General features: G+C 39.7%; 1 protein-coding gene across 3 annotated transcripts in view; it reads right to left on the bottom strand.

The window, feature by feature from the left end:
* Positions 1-22,763, bottom strand: part of LOC121189347 (neurexin-1a) — a 233,719-nt gene that overhangs the window by 155,587 nt on the left and 55,369 nt on the right. For all 3 annotated transcript variants that reach the window (XM_041049375.1, XM_041049376.1, XM_041049374.1), the window contains one exon: positions 615-916. In XM_041049375.1, coding sequence (XP_040905309.1) covers positions 615-916 — 302 coding nt within the window. The remainder of the gene's footprint in view (positions 1-614; positions 917-22,763) is intronic.

Here is a 22,763-nt window from a genome sequence, read left to right as displayed (position 1 = left end):
TATGTTTTTATATCTCTACAAAGATGTCATCTTTAACAGAAATGAATGCTGCACTAACATCTCTACAGGAACATCAAATCTGAGATTAAATGTGGTCAAATGCTTTTATGACAGAAAAACAAACTACTTTTTTTTTTTAAATAAATGTTGATACGTGCTATTCCCAGTGCACTGACATTTAAATTTAGTTATATTTCAAGTGCACATGGATACTGAAAACTCTGAAAATTGTAGTGTCTCTTACTACTAAGTCATAGGAAAAAATAGCATATAAACTTATTAAAAAAACAGAACACTTTAACAGTAAATAAATGTCATAGTTTGCCTTTGTTGCCAAACGTCTGAATGAGGCTGAATGCTTTGAATTCTGTTTTAAAAGCTCTGTCTCTCTTTTCTCCTTCAAACTGTAACTTAATAGAGGTCTTGATTCACATCTAGATATCCCTGCTCACTTGTGGTTCTGTTTTATCTCCACCATAAACCACCATGATTCAATTTAGAAATCCAATTACAATGTCTGGAAAGAAAAATAATATATTGTATGATGGTAATGATTTAAGTGCATTTGTTTTGATTCATTTACTGAGTCTCTGCATCATCCTCTGTACTGTTACCTGACGTAGATTCCTTGTTACTTTGACATCATGCCAATCATTGTCATTAAATTTCCCATTGACTGGCTCCACAAGAGCTTCAAAGGCTCCAGACCCCAAATTAATGACGAGTGAGACAGCCCCATTTTTCAGTGCCAGGTTGACGTAATCAGCTGATTTGCCCGTGTGCAGCATCAGTCCATTCCTCTGTAGAGTTTTGAATGACAATGTGATTTCATCACTGCTGCTTTGAATCGGGTTCAAGGACAAGTCGTAGCAGAAGAACTCAGATCCTTTGAAGGTTGCGACATACTCCTCTTTTCCTGCGGAGACAAAGAAAGAGAAATGTGTTGCATTAATATCACGGGCTCTTGGGTGCCTGTTGGGAAGCTGTCAGAAAAAAAAATGAGAAAGAATGTCTGAAAATGTTGGATTAATAATAAACACACTGAAATTGGAGAGAAGTGTCGAGCTGAAATGTGATGGAAGGCACATTTAGAGATACTTACTAGCTTTCAGTAGCCAGCTAGTACCTACCTTAGCCAGAGAACACAGGTGTGTAGAGCTTAGCACTGCATTAGGTTCTGCCTATTATATGTCGACTTTTAATACATGTGTAGAGTAACTAAACATACACTTCACATGTCATATTAAGTAGAGGTCTACCTTGTACATGTTGAATGTATTTGTCGTACAAATGAATTACTGCTCTGCTTTTTCTATGTGTAATTTGTGACATGTACTGTTTCTTTTATCTGACACTATTGTGTCTCTGTGATCAAGGCTAGGGGACTACAACTTCTCACTGCTATTTCAACGTGCAGTTGTAGACAACAGCTGCCCCAAATGGCAATTATAGACAGACACATACAGAAATCTCATGAGAAAAATTTTAGAATACTAACTTGATGTCAGCTCATTGGATCCAACACCACATTCGCACACAAAACACTGAAAATAGACCCACATTTGTAAAGCAATATGATATGAACGCACCAGCATGTTTACATCAATTATGTGACATGTATTATTGTCATCAGATAATTTAAAGTCTGCACATGGTCCTCAGACAGCTACACAGACGGATACATGGAGCACGCACACTTACAAAGGTGACCACTGGGCAATTACAAACAATACAAAGCCTCTCAACTAACACAGACCACAGGCTACACAAACAATGACTGAGATATCTTTCATTTACACTGATAAAATGGACCACAGGAGTCAGCTGTCCATTAGGTTCATTACTTGCTGGATTGATATATATACTAACTTTGGCTTTCTCTGGAAAACCACAAGTAATAAGAACCGGCAGAATTAACTGACCTCACTAAAGAAATTCCAATAATAGACACACATCTAGGTTACATGTCCAAGTACTGACCACATTTAAACAGTGACTCCTGTGACTAAGTAAAGATGTGGGCTGCAGTTTAAGTTAATTTGTTTTTATAGTACATAAAAGAATCAATAATCAACATCTTTATATTTCTACAAATCAATTTTCTGAGACCTCTGAAACCTAAAGTTGTATTGCCCAGCTCCCCCATACTTCCAACAATGGTATTTATCCAGTTTCCTGACAAACAATCTCTCAGAATACAGCTATTCATGCAGAAAGCATGTCGGTGACAGCTTCATAAGGACTCCACCGTTAATAACACATCATTTAATTCTGCTACATATGTTTCTCAACATACTCGAGCAAGTCAGCGCTCATCAGCCATCAGACATCTGCAGATTTTGACAGGGGCTTGACAAAGCAACAATAACCTTGAGAAAAACCTTAACACTGTTATTGTGAGATAAAAACAAAGCAGCACCGAGCGTCAGGGGGTGATGCATGTGAACACTCATTAGAAAGCGTTTAAAAACAGGTTTAGACGGATAACAAGCCATTAAAGCCACCAGCAGAAAATAAACCACCAAAACACAAATGGACCAAAGCATTCAATTATCATGAATGGGAAGCGCTGTGCATTTCTATATACTTGCCAGACACACACCCAAACACACACACACACACTTAGAGTAGCATCCAGGCATGGATACAACAACGTAACAAATAAAAGGGGTTGCTGTCCACAACAATTTGTCACCTCATTGATTCCCCCTTAAAGGCACTATAGTGCACCTCTGGGAAAACTACAAGGGGCTGTAATTGAAGTTGACTGGATTTCACCACGCTTTGGTCTTTCCCTCAATGTCTGAGCCCTCTATCAGTGAAAATGAGAGACCTCTGCCCTCTTCACTAAACCCACCCATCCCCACTCCATGAGCTCAGTGGCCACATAACAAATAGAGCCAATACTTTAGGGTCATTCTCATCTTTCTCTTCACACATCCCCATGCCTGCACTTCACAGTTAATTCCCCTAACCAATGGAGAATGAATTGTGTGTGTACAACAGGGGCGTTGTTAGGAATTTACAACACTTGGGGCAAAGCCCAGAGGCAGTTTCAGGACCGTGGGCATACATCTCCTTAAAGAATCATATGTACATTCTGGTTCACTCAAAAAATAAGAAGGTCTAAATGGAGCATAATAATTTGAGCAGCAGTATGTGCTTATAGCTGCCGTATTTTTTTTTTTTTTTTTTAAAGAAAATGTGTTAAATCCAAAAATCAATCAGCTCATTTAATGTTATGCCTCATCTCATTTTGACCACCTAACAGAACCAAAGGGGACAAACGTGAGATGATTGTTCTAATTACTGTCTAACTAACAAGAGACAATTTTCACAATATTGACTCTGGCAAAGTCTGACTTGTCAAGCTTTAGACATTTAGCTTTTGGAGGCATTTCATCACGAAGCTCTCAGCCAAGTCAAGTGTCAGATCAAGCTAGCACTCAAGCTTCCATCTGCCCACTAATGGCAGTCAGCTCACAAGCACACAGCTGGCTCCTTTTAACTGTCTTTCCATATTTGGATAATAAGTCACTCTACTATGCAAATCATATTCCTCCTTTTTGGAAAAGGTGATGTGGAGACAAACACCCTGCATGTATAGTCACTGCCTTTTTTTTTTTTTTTTTTTTTTTTTTATGTCTAAATCCAAAAAGCTGCAGTTGAATGTTTTTGTGGCCACTAGGGGGCAGACACACTTTGTGAAGAATTTACGACAAGATGTCTTTATGTTATTTATTATCTACTGTGCAGTTTTTAATCGCCAACATTTAAGCATACAACAATCCCTAATCTTTAATCGTCAGGGAGATTTAGAGAACTATGGGTTAAACTTTGGAGTCCTCTTTCACACCACCTTTAACATTCAAGTCCAGTATTCACTGGTGCCTTCAGGAAGAAAAGCTTCTGTATCTCTTGCTAAATATTTGATCTTCTCTGAGCTTAAATCTGCAAAGTGAGGAGGTATGAAATAATATATTTTAAAAAATATCCAAAAAAACCCACTAATGCTTCAGCTTTAATGTCACATTAACCGTAAAACATTTACATTTTTTTCTACTAGAATTACATGTGACAGTGACTGGCAGCGCCCCCACATCACAAAACAGACATAGGTATTACAAATGCAGACAGCTTGGCTGCTTTGCATCATGGTGTGTAGCTCAACGCACACATGCTGTATTTTAAAGCAGGATCGTGTAAAATACAGACTACTAAATCAAGCATACCCAGCCCTCTTGAGAAGTAAGCACATTCTGCAAGTAAAATTGAACATTTTTGACAATTATCCCCCTAACATATGCTTAAAAGGGAGAATGACTTCCACCTGAATTCACCTCATTAGACTACTATATGCAAAGAGTGCTCTGAATATTTTGTGTGTTCAGTGTATAATTTCTGGGTACCGACAGGTAGCCCATGCTGACGCAACTAGTGAGCAGTATGTATGCCTGTGTGTTCACCTCTTTCAAACATAGGATCACAGCAGACACGGCAACATGCAGTGTTAATATTTAGCAGCCGACATGTCACTCAGACGTGTCACTTTCCTGCAGAAAAAGAAAAAAACAAAAACTGCTTGAACTTGAAGAAGATGACATTTTTGTCTTTGTGTTCTCATGGGTATTTGGGCGTGTCCCAGTTGTCTCTCTGGGCTGTCCTACAGTCTTCAGTCAATCAAACTTCAGCAAGCTACCAGCACCTTAATGCCCTTGAGTCATGACACTGAATGAGAACATGGATAAGAGCCAGCTCCTTTAGTCTTTTTTCTTCCTCAGAGAACAGAGCACAGAAAAAGACATGAACAGAGTGAAAGTGTAACTCCTAGGGAAAGGCCATAAATAGACACACAGGTAATAACTTATCACAGTCTGTTGTTCTGTGTCATTCAAACCCTCTTTTGAACAAAAAACAGAATATCGGTGTCTTCACTCACATCCACTTCACACCAAGATCTTCACAAGATGTAAAATCTACCATTAGCAGCACATATTTGAAGGAGCATGTGTCTTTTCTTTTGTTAGATTCACAACAAATGTGGCAAATATAACTGTGCTTTTCCAGTCTGATTTTCCCATAATCTTTTCTGAAATTTAGCATTGTCCTCTGTAATATAAATAATTGTTAATCAATAGCATGTAATTGTTAGTGCCATTCAGGGACCTCATTCTCTATGGTCACATTACATTTGTGGCTGTGGTGCAGAACAAACTACCCATATTGATGGAAGTAATACAATTATTCGCCACTCAAATTAAATTAGTGTCACAGAGTCAAAGAGGTATGGTGCTGAATGTTGATACAACGCAAAGCAAGGTATACCTCGCTGCCAAAACAGAAGAGGCAGCATAAATGCCTCCACAGTGTCATTTAACCCTCAGTTAATAGAAGCTGAGTGTGTAAAACTGACTCACTCATTTATTATGTAGCACCAAGGGGCTACAAGCGGGAGCACGTCATATGTACAACAGTGCCAGCATGTGACCGAGCAACCAGGAGGCTCCTCATCAGTCACTTTTCCCTGACACTAATCTGGCATCTGCTACTCTATGGCTGCTTTTTAAATTAGCTTGCACCCAGGGGAGCACACTGCCTGTCAGCATCAAATCATGACACAACAGTCTGAAACTGACTTGGCAGGATATGAGAAAAATTACTTATAAAATGAATGACAGGGGAAGCTTTGATTTTAATTGCCATTATTCCAATCTGTGACATTTTTGACCTATGATGTAAGTAATAAATTTGTCAAAAATGCCAAGAAAAAGGTGAAAAAGGATGAAAAATGACAGAAATGCACCATTATTTATCAGTTCAAATACAAAAGAATATTCATATATATTTTTTTATACATGCGTAGGGCTTGTGGCTATGGACCTGGAGTTGAGGGTATTAAAGGCATCGCTAAAACAAACACAGTAATTATGTTTCCCATGTCTAATGGTTTTGTCCTGTTCGTTTCAGTCCCCAGCATTAACTGTGACTACAGCACGCAACTCTATACATCACCGTTTCCCTGTCAGAGATCTCACTAACGCCCACCTTCCTCACCCCACTAGAAATACCCTCCTTCAGCTCTCAGTAACAAGCTGAAGTAAAAAAGAGCTTGTTGTGCCATGCTCAGTTTTCTAAGGTTCAGAGCAAGTTCACAGTCCTGGAAAAGTAAAATGCACTTCCACCTGTGCCACCTGTGGATTTTTAAGGGCTGGATGTGCCATAAATAAAACTGGACGCTAAAGCCATGCAATCTGGAGACCGAAGTTGTTTAATCGTCGGTTGCACGGCTCAGTGACTGACACTGGATTTTGCTCTGTTCTCATTCACTCTCTTTTTCCTTGTTTGACTGGTGGCCTATTAGAATGATACAGAAGTTAGTGTCTGGCAGCCTATTAAAATGATAGGAAGTTAGCGTCATGAAGCCGGCCTAAGCCTCTTACGTTATGACAGAGCGAAGAGTTTCTGAAGTGCTGTATTCTCTGAGAACACATTTTATTACATGATTATCACGCCATTCAAAAGACTTCATATAAAATGTCTCAAACTGCTTTGTTTGTAAGGTATGCATTCCCACTTCACTTTCACTTCTATTTCATATCGTTTCTTGTTGTTTTTGTCATTATTGTATTTTTTTTTTTTAAGTCTGCAATAACAAATCTCTTTGAAGCTTTTTGTTGCTGATTGTGTTGACAGAACAGCAGTAATGGGAGAGAAAGCCTCAATTAGCTCAGTTAAATGTATCCAGGCATTAAACTGAAGGAGACAGCACGTGTGGATGTGTGTGAGCTTACACAAGCTAAGTTCTGTCAGACACCATACTGCGCTAGCTCAATGTACAGTGTCGTTTAGATTCACAGTATGAAGGATGGCGTGCTGTGCTCAGAGAGAGTCCCCTCCCCCCATGTCAGTCCGCAGAAACAGTTCATCCACAGCAAATATACTCATAATTGGCTTTGCCTTTCAGCTCGTCATTAAAGTGGGAAACAGGCATCAATTAGACACTTATTAGATGTGTGGCTCATATTCTGCAAACTGATAGTTATTGAAGCTGTTTATCTGCAGGTATGCAGATCGCATGTATTGGTGAACTGTTTTGGTTTTTGCTTGGTTATGTAGTTTTAGCTGAGACATTTTTATATGATATTTTGTTCAAATGAATCATAATTAAGTGGATGATCAATATGATTAAGCCAATACATCAGTTTTGTTTTTTTTTTTCAATCTTTCATTTAGCAGACAGCTGATTGTCGAATGTATTTTTTCTACAGCTAAAACTAATCACTATTTTCAGCATCTGTTAACCTTTTGGTTAACTGGTATTTGTTTTATTTATTTTTGATTAATTATTTAGTCTACAAAATGTCCAGCATATGTTCCCAGGGCCCAATTTCATTGTACTTAACATCACATTTTATCTGCATAATGGCACTAAAGTAACTATATTCAATTTACAATGCTAATAATCTCCACATTTAAGAAACTGTAAATGTTTGGCAATTGTGCATAAAACATTTTCAACAGTTTATCAGTTGTCAGAATTGTTGCACATTACTTTTCTTTTTGCTTCCTTGAAACTTTCTGTCATACCTTTTGAGTTTCCTTCCATATCTAGACAAAGCTCAAAGCCCTCTGTATTTGAACTGATTCTTTAAATTCAACCACTGAACACAAATACAGCCACAGGGCTACAACACAAATAAATTATGAACGATCTCCCAATACAACAAACAAACCGTCAAAACAGAAACATGTTTAAACATACTTACAGATTATGCATGAACAGAATTAGGTAGGTCCCTGGTGAACTAATGAAGTCCCCTTTCTCAGCAAACTGCTGTGGAGGCAGCATGGTCTAAACATTAGCTTCCTTACAACCTTTGAATTCTTGCTTTTCCTCTAGAAATACAGGAAGCACAGGTGCAAGCCTGAGAAAAGACTTCCCCTGGTGGCCAGGAATGCAAACTTGTTAACATGAGAGCTAGAAGCCTCCTCCTCCTGCTTCTTCTTCTTCTACTACTACCACATCTTCTTTGCATTTTTTTGACTCTGTTAGGGGCATACAGCCACCTACTATACTGGAGTATATAGAAAAGGATCTAGTTCTATTGACTAATTATATTGACTTCTATTTTGAGTTTACCACACCTTTTCTCCATTTACACCTGGGATCCCTTTCAAATTCCATCCCTGCCTGGCTTCTCTCAGCCATTGATGCAAACTTTCTCTTTCTTCATTATATGTGACACAATGCTTTCTTACGTTTTCAGTGTTTTCAGTTACATTACAATGTGCATATATTTGAGAATTTACTTTATTTATACCAGAGTGATCAAACTATAATCTGAATCAGAACTAACTCCTCTCTATTTCAATGCTCTTACTATCCTCATCCCAATTTTTCAAATATTTTCTTTCTTTCCCCTTCTCTGAATGGAATGTCTTTTATGTTCCTCATATTTATGGATCTTTTAGCCATCCTGTCAATAATCCATTGCCTTTTAAAGGTACTATATGTTAGCATTCAGAAAACCCTGGTTATCAGTGGCACCTTTCATTATCATTCACACTGGTGGCCGTTAAGTGAACTGCAGTCAGCTTTGCGTTCTTCGTGCTTGTGCGTATGCTCGAACATTCGATTTTCCTTGCTTGACTTCGTCTGTGAACTTGTGAAATGAAGACCAACGAAACCATACTGTATATTCCTAAAGTTTTCTTTTTGGTCTGTTATGTGTGTTTGATATTTTGAATATGTTTTATTAATAAACATAGTTGAAATGTAGTAGATTTAATTGTGTAACATCACATCAGCAAGGTTGACAAAAAATAATGGAATTGCCTGAAAATATGTGAGAGTGGTACTATTGTATTTTTTTTCCCTTCACAACACCTTAAATCCTCACAGGATTTCTGCCATGCTACATCCTGAACCATATCTTTTGTTTTTTGTTATTTAATTTAATTAACAAAGGGTGTGGAAGTTTACCTTATTGCCTTATTACCTTATTTATTATTACCATATGTCATGTGCAACCATTGTCATCTTGGAATATGGGAACACCATAACACAAAACTGTTTGCACCACACGGTGTGTTTGGTCTTGTAAATTAGCTACATGTTCTTTTACACACTCATGCAATCGCCAGATCAAATTATTTCCACACAGCTGCTGCCAACAGAATCACAGATAGTACAGTGTTTAACAGCTGGAGACAGGGATTCCAGATACTCATTACTTTACTTTCTCATTCATTCAAATACAGTAACAAGGGTGAAAGGTGCCTCATTAGACCATTTTCTTATTGCTCAGTGGTCCACCTTGTATGCTCACTATCAATATGTTGGATACTACATACATGGGCAAACATACCGTATACTAATGACAATCATAACAGTGATTGGATAATGTATGCATATGGCCCAATAATACAAAGGAACATATTTGTAACCTTTCTTGAATTAACCTAACCTTTGGATTATGCAAATGTATCAATTTATATTTATAAAGATGAATAAACGGCTGCATAAAATGTACCATGGAGTGAAGCTAAGCAAAGTCAAAGAGTCAAAAGTCTAAACATTGTCTTGATAAACTATTCCTTACAGAAAACAGAGATGTGTTTACAGCAACCACTGGCATGAAGCTAGAATGAAGGTCAAAGCTACATCCTGTTATTTATAGCCACTATCTTTATCAGCATCCCCCTGCATTAAAGTATGATAGTGTGATGTGTATAGCATGTGAAAGGGGATATGACTTCAAGCTGATGTATACTATAATTTCCTAAAATAGAAAATAGAAATTTGGGGGTCAGTGATTTTTAAGAGAGGCGGAAACCAGCTAATAAAATCTAATAAAAATAAATAAAAAATAAAATGACAGAGACTCCAGCAGTTATTTCAGCGTGCGTCAGCCAGATCACACACACAGCCCATGTCTGTTCACTCTAATTGGCAGTGTCTCAATCAGGTGCATAGACACCCCTCCTCTGGGATCGGCCCCCACGAGGACATGAAACCACCTCATCCACAGCTGTAAATGGCATCGCATCGTTGATGATGCACACACCTGTGCGCACATTCATTCATGCATAAAAACAAACATTCAACAAACAATGGAACCAATGCAGGCACAGACAAACGTGCCGAAGAATTTCTTCTCCCAAATAGCTCTGACACACAAACTGGATGAAAAATCTGACTCAATGTCCACATCACACAGCTTTCAGATTAAGGTATTAGGTGCAAACTCACCAGCCACATGTCAGAGAAGATATTTTATTTTATTCAAACTAACCACTCTCTAATAATGTCTCATTTTCTCTTCCATAATGCTTTTAGTAAACTTGATAGCACTGAAAGCACAATTATGCGGAACAAGCTGTGTCCTCATGAATCACAATATCACAATCACAGATTTGCACCAAAATAGAATAAATGGCGATGCGTGTGAGTGTCTCGGCTTTAGATTCTCTGATGATCAGTGGAGTTTCCAAGAAAAGTGGAGAAAGATTCGTGTTTGAAACTACAGGAGATACTTGAGAGCAAATATATGTCTGGCATAAAAAGTGGCAGACATTTATAGTTGGCAGCTGGGCCATTAAACTAGATCTTTTGGTGCACTCCCCCACCAACAAGAACATTTCTGTGGAGTGGGTTTAACAAATAACTCCCCCAAAAGCAGCATCTTGAGGACTTAATGGCACTGGCAAGAGACAAGGTAGTCAATCTCTTGACAATATATGGAAGCCTCTTTTGATCCGAAGTGGTAAAAGTCTCCAAGCCTCTCCAGTTCTTCAAGTTTAGAAATAGCAAGATCCAAAAAGAGGCAACTAAATCGAGCAGGACATCAAAATAAGAAAAAAAACTAGAAACACAAACACTCACAGACAGGCAAATATGCATGTGAATACCCATGCACTTTGGCAAACAAACACTGTATGAATACACATACTAAACAGCACACTTTCAGCTGCAAGGCTCTCATCTGCTCTCAGCCCATTACAGAATCACAACAGCATTACAGTGAAGAGGGCGAGTAATGTGCTGAATACTAATCTGTAAAGCCCAATCCATTTCAGCAGAGTAAATCCAGAAGATAATAATGTAAGCCTGAGGGGAGGGGGAGGGATCAATATCCTCATTAAAATAGAAGCATTTTGATATGAATATATAGTTACTACTTATACATAGTTTTTCTCCTATTGGAAATGTAATGAACCTACCCCTACTAATTTATAATGATGATTGATTTACTAACAAAGGAAATGAAGTGCATGAACAGGTGTGTAGTAATATTTGATAGTAGCTTTCTGACAGAATGGGCCGTATATGAAATGAGCTGGTAGCAATAAATCTTTGCCGTACGCATCTTAACAAGCTGCTCAATTTGGACGTAACCTTGTCAAGGTTGCCAACACAGATCTAAAGTGCACACTGTGAGAGAGCTGCGGAGGTTACTGTCCACTTTTGATTACTGGAGCAGAGAAAGCAGTGTCTGACTGTAAAGGACTGGCATTTGGCAGATGTCTAATTTGGGCCATATACACGGAGACATTCCTCAGACAAGAGCAAAGTCAAGAGGCGCTGAGGCATGTCATTGCACAGAAATAATTCATGTGCTAATTACATAGCCAGTGTGTCTCAGGATGATTTCTGTGCAGAGCTGCTCTTGTCTTCCCAGCTCTCAGCACTGAGATCCACTCTCTGTCTGACACAGCATGAATCCTTGATAGTGAGCAGACACCTAGGCACATCAGCAAAGACACTTTCTTATCCTTATCCTCAGTGCTCAGCCACCGTTGCCCAGACAATGCATACATCAACTTAAGTATTTTACTACACAGCTTCAGTATATCCTTGGGTAGACTGTATAACTCACGAGCAAAGAATTACGCTGCTAATACCTACCATTTGAATATTTAAACTAATTGTTTTTGCTTAATTTAATTAATCTAGTGTTTTAACACTTTGGAAAGCTCATTTATGGTAACACAACATACAAAGGATGTGCATGAGTGTACATTCCTGTTATGGAATTATTACATAGGTCTTAACCTCCAGCAGAGTACGCCTTTATTATTTTTATGTTATGTGAAATGAAAAAACAAAGCCAATAAGGCTTAGTTCTGTGAGACAGACAGAAAGAGAAAGACACAGAGACAGAGAGGGAGAGAACCGAGCAGAGCGATTCAAGGAGATTTCATTGTCAAATGTTCACCACCATCAGCAGAGAGAGCAGCAGTTTAAAAAAAAAAAAACAAACTCAAATGTGTTTGCTCTGCCAGAAGTTTTCTACCAAAGATTTTGTGCTACATCGTACGTCTGTGGCTCTCAGACCTCAATAAAAGTAAAATTGCTTAATCAGCTGTGGAGAAAACACTTACTGGTGTATTTTATGAGCTGCCAAAAATAATTAAACCATATAATTTGGAAAATAATCATCATCTGGGCCATTGCCATAACCCTTCATTTCCCACAATATGAGAGCATTACTAGAAAGGTCCAAACACTGAAACTGTTAACCTAAATGTTTGTAAAAATTCTGAATGTAAGAAAAAGCATTTATTACCCCAGAATAAATGATATTTGCCTTTCAGGAACCATCTGAGCTTATATGAACAAAGGTACCAAATTAATTATTAAAACTAGGGTGTAATTAGTATCTTCAGACATTTAAACATTTTCAGTTTTGGTGACAAACTTGAAAAACTAAAATGGAAAGAAACTGTATTTTCCTTTGATGTTTCTGGGGTAGCAACTTCCCAGTATCATGTCTTCCAGTGGCACACATATACACTTTTGTTCTTTCAGTTCCAGAGTCAACACAATGAGATCAGATTGTTCATTCATGCCTTTTATACTCTGACACTGGCGAAGTGGCCTGTCTGTCAGGACCAGTTCTTTCAGGTGCAGTGAGGTGAACTTGAAATAAATGTATCCTGAATCTAAACCAAATCTTCCCAGCACATCACCTCCGCTCTTTCTTACTCAGACAAGAAAAGGGAACAAAGAGCCCTCACCTAGGTGTTATGCACAGCTTTTTATTTTGTTTTTGTTTTTTGAATTGTGTTTTTTTTTTGGTCAGATTTTTAGTGGTCACTCAACGGGGGTTTGCCAATAGCCCATGTGTTAACTCCCCTGTGGTGAAAGAGCACAGCGTAGCACGTTCAGTAGCATCATTGCGTGTTTAGAAATGTGCACCAATGAACAAATCGCTGCAGGACAGAGAAGCCTGACAGAATCCCAGCATCACCTCGCTGAGCTGCTGGGCAAGGTCACCAACACCAGAGTGGGTTGTTATTCTCATTGGCTAAAGGATGGCAGTTTTCAAATCGCATTGTTATATTTAGAACATTTTCAGGTTGCTTTGGTTTTGATATCTAATGCATTCGAACAAAGTAGCTGATAAACCAGCAGCCGTCCAATTATTTATTTTCCTGTTGAACTAGGAAACAACTGTCCCAAAAATAGCCTGCGGATAAGTTATGGGCTTTGCTGCCACATACACCAAGGAATTTCCTCGGTGTATGTGGCACACACATTTTTCCTGTTGTGTGCATTTAACATCTTCTCTCCCAAGTTGCCTGTTGCAAAGCCAGAACTGTACTAAGGGATATTTCAGCAAGGAAAGACAATTCCTCTTGGTGTCTTACAGAGAGCCTCCCAGCTATGAGTAAGATCACACTCAGGTATCCTTAGCAGTGGAGAACCAGAGGCACAAGTGTTTGTACTGAGCCAAACACTCCACGGCAATGGAGATGAAACACCGGTAAAAGCAGAATGCCTGACACCAGAAGAGGAGCATTCATACTGACACCATACCACTTCAAATGCTAAGACACCTCACTAAAGTTGTGCTAAAAATAAAGCGCTACAGCATGGTGTTTTCACTTAACAGGTGATAGGGAACTATGGTCCCGTTTTAAGGCTCAGCTTCAAACAAACAAAAATAAATAAAAAAATAAAAAAATAAAAAAATAACAAAGTAGCACTCTCGAGGCTTTAATGAAATCCAGTCTGGGAAGAGGATAAATAAATATATAGACTAATTAAACGGCCCTGCAAGGGAATGCAAAGCAAGATGCAAGTGCGCTATTGTTAATCTATTCCTCAGTTTTGCTGTCTGCTTAATCACATCAGTCCATCGCTTTAATTTCATTGACCCCGCTGTCCTTACCAAGGTTTGCTCACAGACACTTGTCTTATATAGTCACCCCTTCCTTCCCTACTGTCACCTTAGCAATTGCTAATGGCAAGACCCCCTCCTCACCTTTATCTACAGGGGAAGATTGTCTGTTCGCAAAGACGCTGACCTATGAAGGGAAAATTACTCACTTTGGGGCGTTACTGTTTCAGCAGCACTATGGCCCTGCTGACACTAGACCAAGGTCATTTCATAATGGGTTGTCCAGCTGCCACTCTGCTGTCAACAGGCCTGAGTGATGAAGGAGAGTGTAGCCAGTTACAGTGACAGGAGTCAAGGCTACGGGAGCTTGATAAAGATCAGCCTCCATCAGGAGTGAAAACAGCAAAGAAAGAGGGATAGAAAAAAGATGATCCTGCGTTTTGCCCCCTGAGCTTTCAAAGTGGTGACAAATAGATCGGCTTTGTAGCTTGCGTCTGCACAGACGTTCTGTTTTGCATTCTACCGGGAGCTGCAAACGGCCATGCCACAGGAATAAATGCATGTGATTGGCGAGAGCAGTCATCAGAGTGCAGCAATACCCTGAGAAGTATTGACTGTGTTACAGCTCTTTTCTCTGGTCGCTGTCAATCCTGTCAGTCCTATGAATTGATCAGTGGGGGTTCACATCCATCAGAGTGACTCATCCAACACAGATATGATGTTTCAGAGTCCAATTTCTTCTTTCCCCTGGGCTGAAGTAGATGGAAGTTTGTAGTTTTATCAGGTTGTTTCCTATTTTCAAGAAAGTCTTTCTTGTATCTCTACTTTTAACATCTATTTTTTTTCCATATACAGCATATGTCATATTTGATTTTTGCAAACATTATCTGTGTCTGGCTCTGAACCACATTTCTGACCCTGATAAGCCTGAATTGAACTATTAATGGTTGTTTCTGTAGATCCTCATGTGTGATCAGAGATGACCTTGCACCCTACCAGAGGAACTTTAATCCTTTATATTTCTTTTGATGCATACAACCAACCAACCATTCTAATTTTACCCAGAAATTCTACTTGATGTTCTATTGCTCTCAATGTGCCTCATGCAAGTACATTTTTGTGTTCCTGTCCTAAAATTCTCTTTCTCATGTGAGTGTTCCATGTTGGATTCACCAGATTCTCTCTTTTTGTTAAAATTCACTTAAGATTTTACAATATTGGAGCAACCTAAAGAACCAAGTAGGAATTTTCTAGCAGGCAATCAGATAAATAGTTGAAACCTCAATGGAAGCAAATTGTAGAATTCCTTAATTTAATATAAGTGTTTAATAGTGAGGGGCACAGTGAAGAAATATATTTATGCATTGCACTGAGTTGTCAAATTGCTTCTGAAGAAAACCTCTTACTGCTTATGTAATGAAAATGATAATGTTAAATCCTTTCATGGCAAGACTTTGGTTTAGCTATTTGACCCCACAAAGACTGGTTTACATAAGTCAAATTACTCTTATTACTCTATCTGCGGATGTGACCTACAATCATCTCCATGATTTGTATTATTAATATTGTGGTTCATGTTGAACATTTAACCATTGGAAACACTTTGTGCATGTCATACATTCATAATAGGAAGGTAGGATGGGGATGTGGGAGGCTGGTGGGCTTCAGAACTCTTTGGTTGATCCATGACAAGAACCGTTATCTGGTGTAAGTCACAGGAGTGAGTTCCAGTCTACGCATGTGTATTTTCTGTTTACTTGTCTGCTTTGTACTCATAATGTGTTATCCTGGAAGAGACTATGGACTTAATGGGATTTCCTTGTTTCAGCAGTTTAAAGACAAAGGAATGATTCAGTGCATACATAGCCTAATTCCATTTTATTCCTTCTGCTGTAACAAATAAATATACAAAAGCTGACATGCATACAGTATGCAAAATACACATCCTACAAAATGCACAAAAAAATCTGCAGATTTGTGTGTGTGTTCCCATGTCTCTACTGATGCCTCTCATGAGGGAAGGACTCATTTCTGCAATAAAAGGCTGGAAATTTACGAATTAATTAAAAGAACAGGGTTGCTTTTTCTGTTCCTCTGAAGTGTGCTCCAGAGACTGGTGAAACAGCCCTAACAAGGGTCCCAGCATGTGCTTCTTTAAGAAATACATACGAGACAAAGAGAGACAGGGGACGGTGCAGATTGTTAATCATTTTAGTGCCTTTTTTTGAAACCGTGTTACTCCCCCGCTCTACATAAAACACAGTCATTGTGGTCCACATGTATCATTGCAAGTATGCTGCTTGGTATATTTATTCATCACAGAATATAAGTGAAATAGAAAATGATTACCTATAATACACCCTGTTCTGCTGTAATGCTTTAATGTCACATAAATGCTTGGTCTCAGTGACAAACGTACAGATTTACCCATCTCTCTGGCAGAAACATGAGAGCAGAGCAGTGAAATGAAAGGATCGTGTTTTGTGTGTTGCTTTCTGGAGAGTCCTTCACTAGCACTCTCCATCAGGGCCATAGCCCTGGGTGAATGAGCCTTTTACCTATCTGCAGCATCCAGCCACCTGCCATGGAAATCACGTCTGTTTCCGCCATATGCCTCAATGTTCTGCCAAGCCTCTCCGGTCTGTTCCGCCTTGAGCAAATTTCATTATGGGATGGCTGTGAGCACTCGGCGCTGCTCATTAAGGCTATCAGCGTGGCACGTCACCGTCTGTAACATGAGGGATGCAGGAGGTTGCACACCCCCAGCAAAGAGGATCGCTTAACAACTTTAGGAACTGTGTAACTTTTCCTCAAGAATTGGGGTATGATAACATAAGATTGACTCTCAAATGCACACAAAAATGATGCTGAGAATTAAGGTGTTTGTGAATAATAGGATAAAAAAAAAAGTTGTGAGTTAAAGGAACTGGGTTTACAGTATGCCACGGGCACAGAAAATAGCTAGAAGGCATACATTAAAATCATATCACAGGACGTCTCAAATAAAGATCCAATCAAGAGTTTAACCACTGTTTTACAATCTTTGCACAAGGCATATTAAACTGAGACTAAGTTTTGAAAGATGATTTAATACATTTATCCTCTTATAAATGAAAAGATGAATTCAAAAGCAATAAAACTCACCCTTCAATGTAGTAGGGGGTTTTGTTGCTACAGTCTTGGTCTGCTGTGACCAGTATCTTACACTGGTTAATGCTAGCTAATGTTAACAAACTTTAGATATCCTAGATGCTGCCATGTGACTGACATTACTGAGTCAGTTCACAGACCTAATAACTTTGCTCTACTTGTGCGACTGTTACACCGTGTTTTAGCATTACCCTTATCCTTTAATGTCACTTGTAGTTACAGTGTCACTTTAACTGCAGGTAACTGAATGCACAGCAGCAGTACTACCATTCTGATCTGCAAATTCTGCATTAATTATATTGATATAACACAGTGACTCAACTACACAGGCTGTTTTGGCCTTTAAATAACAATCTTAATCTGCTGTGGTGTTCATGGAGCTAAACGGCTAATACAGCCCTGGCAGCCTATTCTGGCAAAGCTGGCACACAATATTTTTAATAAGACAGAGTTGATTCACTAAAAGATAAGACATCCTCCACTATCCTACATGAGCCAGTGTTGTGTTGCCATGAGGCAGTGGCAGTTGTCCACTAACATGGTCAGTGTATAGCCAGATGGAGCTAAGCCACAGGGATCAAACGGAGAGTTCTGCTGCTGGAGGTTTCCTGCCAGCTAACACCCACCACCCTCTGACATTTCGCTGTCGCACCATTCTCTATCTCCTTGCTACCCTTGAAGATAAAATGAGTTCACTTTGCTCAAGTATTACAGTCGCAGGGCTTGGAGGTGATTCTGAGCACCAAAACAATAATAGCTTATCTCGCCGCCTGTCTTTTGCATTGTTTACTCACAATTGTATCCTCCTCTGTGTTCTCATGCGAGAAGGCCAATCTGTGGCCTGTGCACTGGAGAGGCAGAGTTTAGCCTCACTATGCTTCAACGTGATGTTCACTCAGCCATACCAGTGCCATGCACCCAGAGCCATCACAGTGCATTAACCCCTGGATGCTGCCTGGCACTGTCTCCCTGGACTGCAATTCCAGACTGCTTCTAGTCCTGAGGGTCTGTGGACCTCAAGCTGGCTGAGAGAAGAGGGGGGCAGGGTTAAATAATGCTAAGAAAGAAAAATAGACAAGTAGAAGGGGAAAAAAAAACAAAGGAACCTTATCTGGCATGGTGACAAATCTGTTGTTTTGACTGTCTGACTCAATGGTTGAATAGTTATAGTAGGTGAGTGATGTATATTGAAAAGTATATTGATCATTTCTCAATAGTCCCTTGTCAGAGATGGATGAGATACAGTGTTAACCAATCAATGCAGCTAGTTATTTACTAGCTGCAAGTGTCAATAAGCCTGTGCATATAAGGCACTTTAGCTGTGCTGCCTTCTTACCACATTTCTGTGGTGAGACTACACAAGGTTTAAGGACAAAGCAGAAACCTCACCTCTGATTTGAGTGCAATATTTTACATTAAACATCTCAATCAGAGTGTAGCAGAGTTTGGCGGTTTAAGAGCCTGAGCTGTACCAAGGCTAGTGATGGATTAGAGGGTGTTTGGATGTGGCATGAGCTCTGGTCATTAACAGGAATTCAGTGGGCTCACATTAATAAAACACGATCTTGTGTTGCTCATGCATTAGAACACAGTAAAAATAAACATGTAAAATGTAAATGGAAAAATAACAGAATTTGAATTTGCTGAATTTACTGAGTTTCTGGCCACTTGGGGGCAGTAAAAACAAACTGAACACAACACTGATGATATCCTTTTAGGTTGTTGAGTTCCAATATTCACTCTCCTGTAAACTCTGTTTTTGGTCTCCACAGAGCTGAGGGGAACTGAGTTTGGTAACAAATCAGTGTGTGTTTGTCAATTCCACCAAAACCTTCGACATCACAAATATTCATTTGATCCACTGTAATTACAAAAATATTCATTATAGCTGCTTTAAACCATCAGAGGATTTTACCTTAGCTTGCAAAACAACCTGCACTGAGGAAGTGACACTAGAAAAACTTAAACTCTCTTATACATTTCAGCCAGAAAACTGTCCCCTCAGTTTACTGTGAATGCTCAGACCTTATGATGGCAAATAACCACACCTTTTCAACAGAAAAAGGAAATTTTCTGCACTGGAATTGAACCTGAGCCAATCCAACCGTGCAGATGAGTGCACAATCAAGACTGAGGCACTACGTCTAACAGACAATGACAAACAGTGAAAGTGTTGACAACTGTCTCCCTCCAGGAACCCCAGGCAAACAGCAGTAGCAGTAGTCACAGGGGGGGCATGATGGGTTGGCACTCAGGAGTGATGAAGGGCATGACTTCACATCCAAATGACCCGCACCAGCAGCTATCAGCTCTGCACTGTTGGAGAGGCAATCCACGCTGACGTCTGCCCTCATTTACTACAATGCTTACGGAGATTAAAATAGCCAAGCAGCTTCAACAAATTTAGGGAGCCAAGGGATACAAAGCTAGAGGCAATAAGTCATTTGTGGAAACTCTACTCTCATTGTTGTGTCTTCGCAGGTCCTTTTTTTGGAAGCTAAGACTGTCCTTCTCCTGTGACCCCAGGGTGGCAGTCTGTCAGGTAGGACTGACACCAAACCAATGTCTAATGACTCTTAAGCCATAAATATGGCCCCAGAGTTGACAGCCTGGATCTACAGTTCCCCATTATCTTGATTCATTCCACCACATAAGGAGTGACTCTGCAATGTATTGTGTCCAACTCCAGAAGAGAATTCAGAGGGATCCACAGACATGCCCCAGTGGATTGCAAACTGACTGAAGCCCATTCCTCTCTAATTAACATTTACAGGTCTTCTAGAACAATCTGTTATGATAGAGCACCAGGAGTGGCTCTCAGACGGATACTGAAGCAAAAAAAAGGCTTTTATAAGAGACCCAGATAATTTAAAGTGCATTTCAGCACTTATTAAAGATTCATACTGCGTCCCTTACTGTAAATAATTGTCCTGCTTTCTTTGAGCTAGCCTTGTGGACACATTTCCGCAGGACATTAATTGAAATATGGGGCAAGAGTCGGTCAGTTCAGCAGCTGGTCTACCGGAAGGATGCTAATGCCTTTCAGCAACATCAAACATGCAATGTGAGAGACCAGGTTGATAAATATTTCACTGTTTCTCCCCAAGATGCTTATCTAACACATTTTCGCCATTACAACTCTACTCTCTTACAGCACATCTGTTTGTGCCTACAGCTGTGGAGATCAGGAGCATTTCCCAGTAATTAAGTTCTGAAGATGAACCATCTAATCTTGTCATACAAAGGGACACATTCTCAAAATAAATAAATGAACATTTTGAGAGTAAAACACCATGTATAATTTCTTATACCAAAATATAATGTATAGATGTAACATTAAAAATATAAAGAGTAGTTTTCAGTGGTATTTTATGACTGAATGAGAAGGGGGGACAACCTCAGACTATGCCTCTGATTAGTTTGTAGGGATACCCGTCTAACTCATCACCACTAGTTTTTTCTTTCTCAAATTAAAATATTCCTTTAATATCAATGTATATAGCAACTACAGTACAGTTAAGCTATGGCAACTGAAACACTTGTTTATGGCAAGTGCTGTATAATTACACAAGATTAATAGTCTACAGCCATGCTAGTGGCACTGTGAGGCTTTACTCTGGCACAGTGGTGTTTTGAGCTAAATGCTAACGTCAGTATGCTTATATGCTCACAACAGACCTTGGCTGTGTCCCAAATCACTCCCTTGTTCAGTAATTCTCTACTTCTTATATAAGAGACGTGTATAGTGTTCATGCCATGGACACTACTTTTTCATAACACTGTGGTATTGTTGCCCTCATATCTGATGGCAGTCAGATGTCAGTCCATCTGGTAGATGTTGAACTGCTGTTGGTGCTAGAGTGAAAGTTGGTCTGAGACAGTCAAAGAGCCCCGGTCTCTGGTGGCGAAGTCAGATACCATGTACCATCCCTTACTCTTCACCATAAAATGCATACTACTCCATTGGCACAAAATGTTGTAAGTAAATCATGTGCAGCATCATTAACATCATTTATGGGAGTCTGGGCTGCTTCAAAATATATACACCATACACTAACATATGTATTCTATAACACTAAATGAGCAAAATACTGCAATAATGTGGTCTTTGCTCTCTGTAGTTATCTGTGAGTGCCCCCCACTGCTTATTTACACAGCCATGTCATTAGATTACACCAGTGAATGTGCAGCTTTAGTGAGTCAATCTTTCCATTGTGCGGCTGCTCATAAAACACGGGCTGCTGTGGCAGTGGTGGCCAATTACAGTGCAGATTAATGTTGTTGACAGAGAATTTATTCATACAAGGTAGTGGGTGCCCAAGCTTCTCCCCAGGCCCTAGGAAAAGAGATGCACTCTATGATGTTGTGCCAGGGGGAGGAACTTCATTACTCACAGTTGAGGCTCAGCCACTAGTGTGAAGGCAAAGAGAACAAGGAACGAGGGAAAAGGAGAATAATGCAAAATGCTGAAATGAGGCCCAGTTCTGCCTCATGACAAAAATGCTTAAAAGTTGCTTATCGGTCAGTATAATGCAAATGGAAATACTCCAAGGGGCTAATAAAAATGTGATGGATGTCTCTATCCTTCTGTCTCCCTCCATCCACGTGAATGCTGCCTCTGCCTTCAGCCCCAAGGTCACCTGTGTTAGCCTTGGCCTCAGCTCCCTCCATCCCCTCCGAGCTTAGCATGCAGACCATCCCAGCAGCCCTGCTGACCACAGCTCACTGTCAGGACAGCTAGCAGGGCTGAAAGAGAGGAGGGAAGGCCAGCAGCTATAAAAACAGGATGGATGAAGGCAGACAGAGGGATGGGGAAGGGGCACAGACCGCAAAAGAAGAAAGAGCAGCCACTCTGAACTAGTATCATAGTTCAGAGTGTATCCCATACCAAACTGGGTGCTGACATCATCAAGCAGGGCCAGGGATTTCTGAGAAAATATGCCCTCGTGTCATACAAGGCCAAGGATCCTTCTCATGCCTAGAACAAACAGCTGTGCTATCAAAGGGCTGCTGACGGGGTGAAATTGAACTGTAAAACAATGTGCCACGCCTTGCAACTAGTGGCTATCTACTACTAGTACATCACCCATCATGACACCTCATCAGAGTGATATACAACCACTATGTTTATATAGTAAATGCACCTGGAAACTGTAAAATCCTTCTAATTTATTGTGGCAAGTCTATTAAAAACAGAGAAAAAAACAAGAATTTATTTTTGCAACATAATCTAATTTAATTCTTTGTATGGCAGTGCGCGGTCTGTTCATTTTTACAGCCCTTATTCGGATGCAGAAAGAGGGCAGCTTCCCCACGGCCCTGTGTCTGGTCATGCTCCCTTATAGCTTGTCACAGACCTCAATTGCAGATAGTAAATGAAGCCATAAATTTGATGGAAGCCCATAAACAGGGCTTTTAAATTGGCATGCTGTTTTTCCTCTCTGCTGAATAATGATAGGAAGCACTTCAACGCTGGTAAGACTCAGG

This window comes from Toxotes jaculatrix, chromosome 11, assembly GCF_017976425.1.
Source record: "Toxotes jaculatrix isolate fToxJac2 chromosome 11, fToxJac2.pri, whole genome shotgun sequence".
NCBI classification, from domain to species: Eukaryota; Metazoa; Chordata; class Actinopteri; family Toxotidae; genus Toxotes; species Toxotes jaculatrix.
Note: the sequence above shows the minus strand (reverse complement) of the source record. Positions and strands in the feature narration are given on the sequence as shown.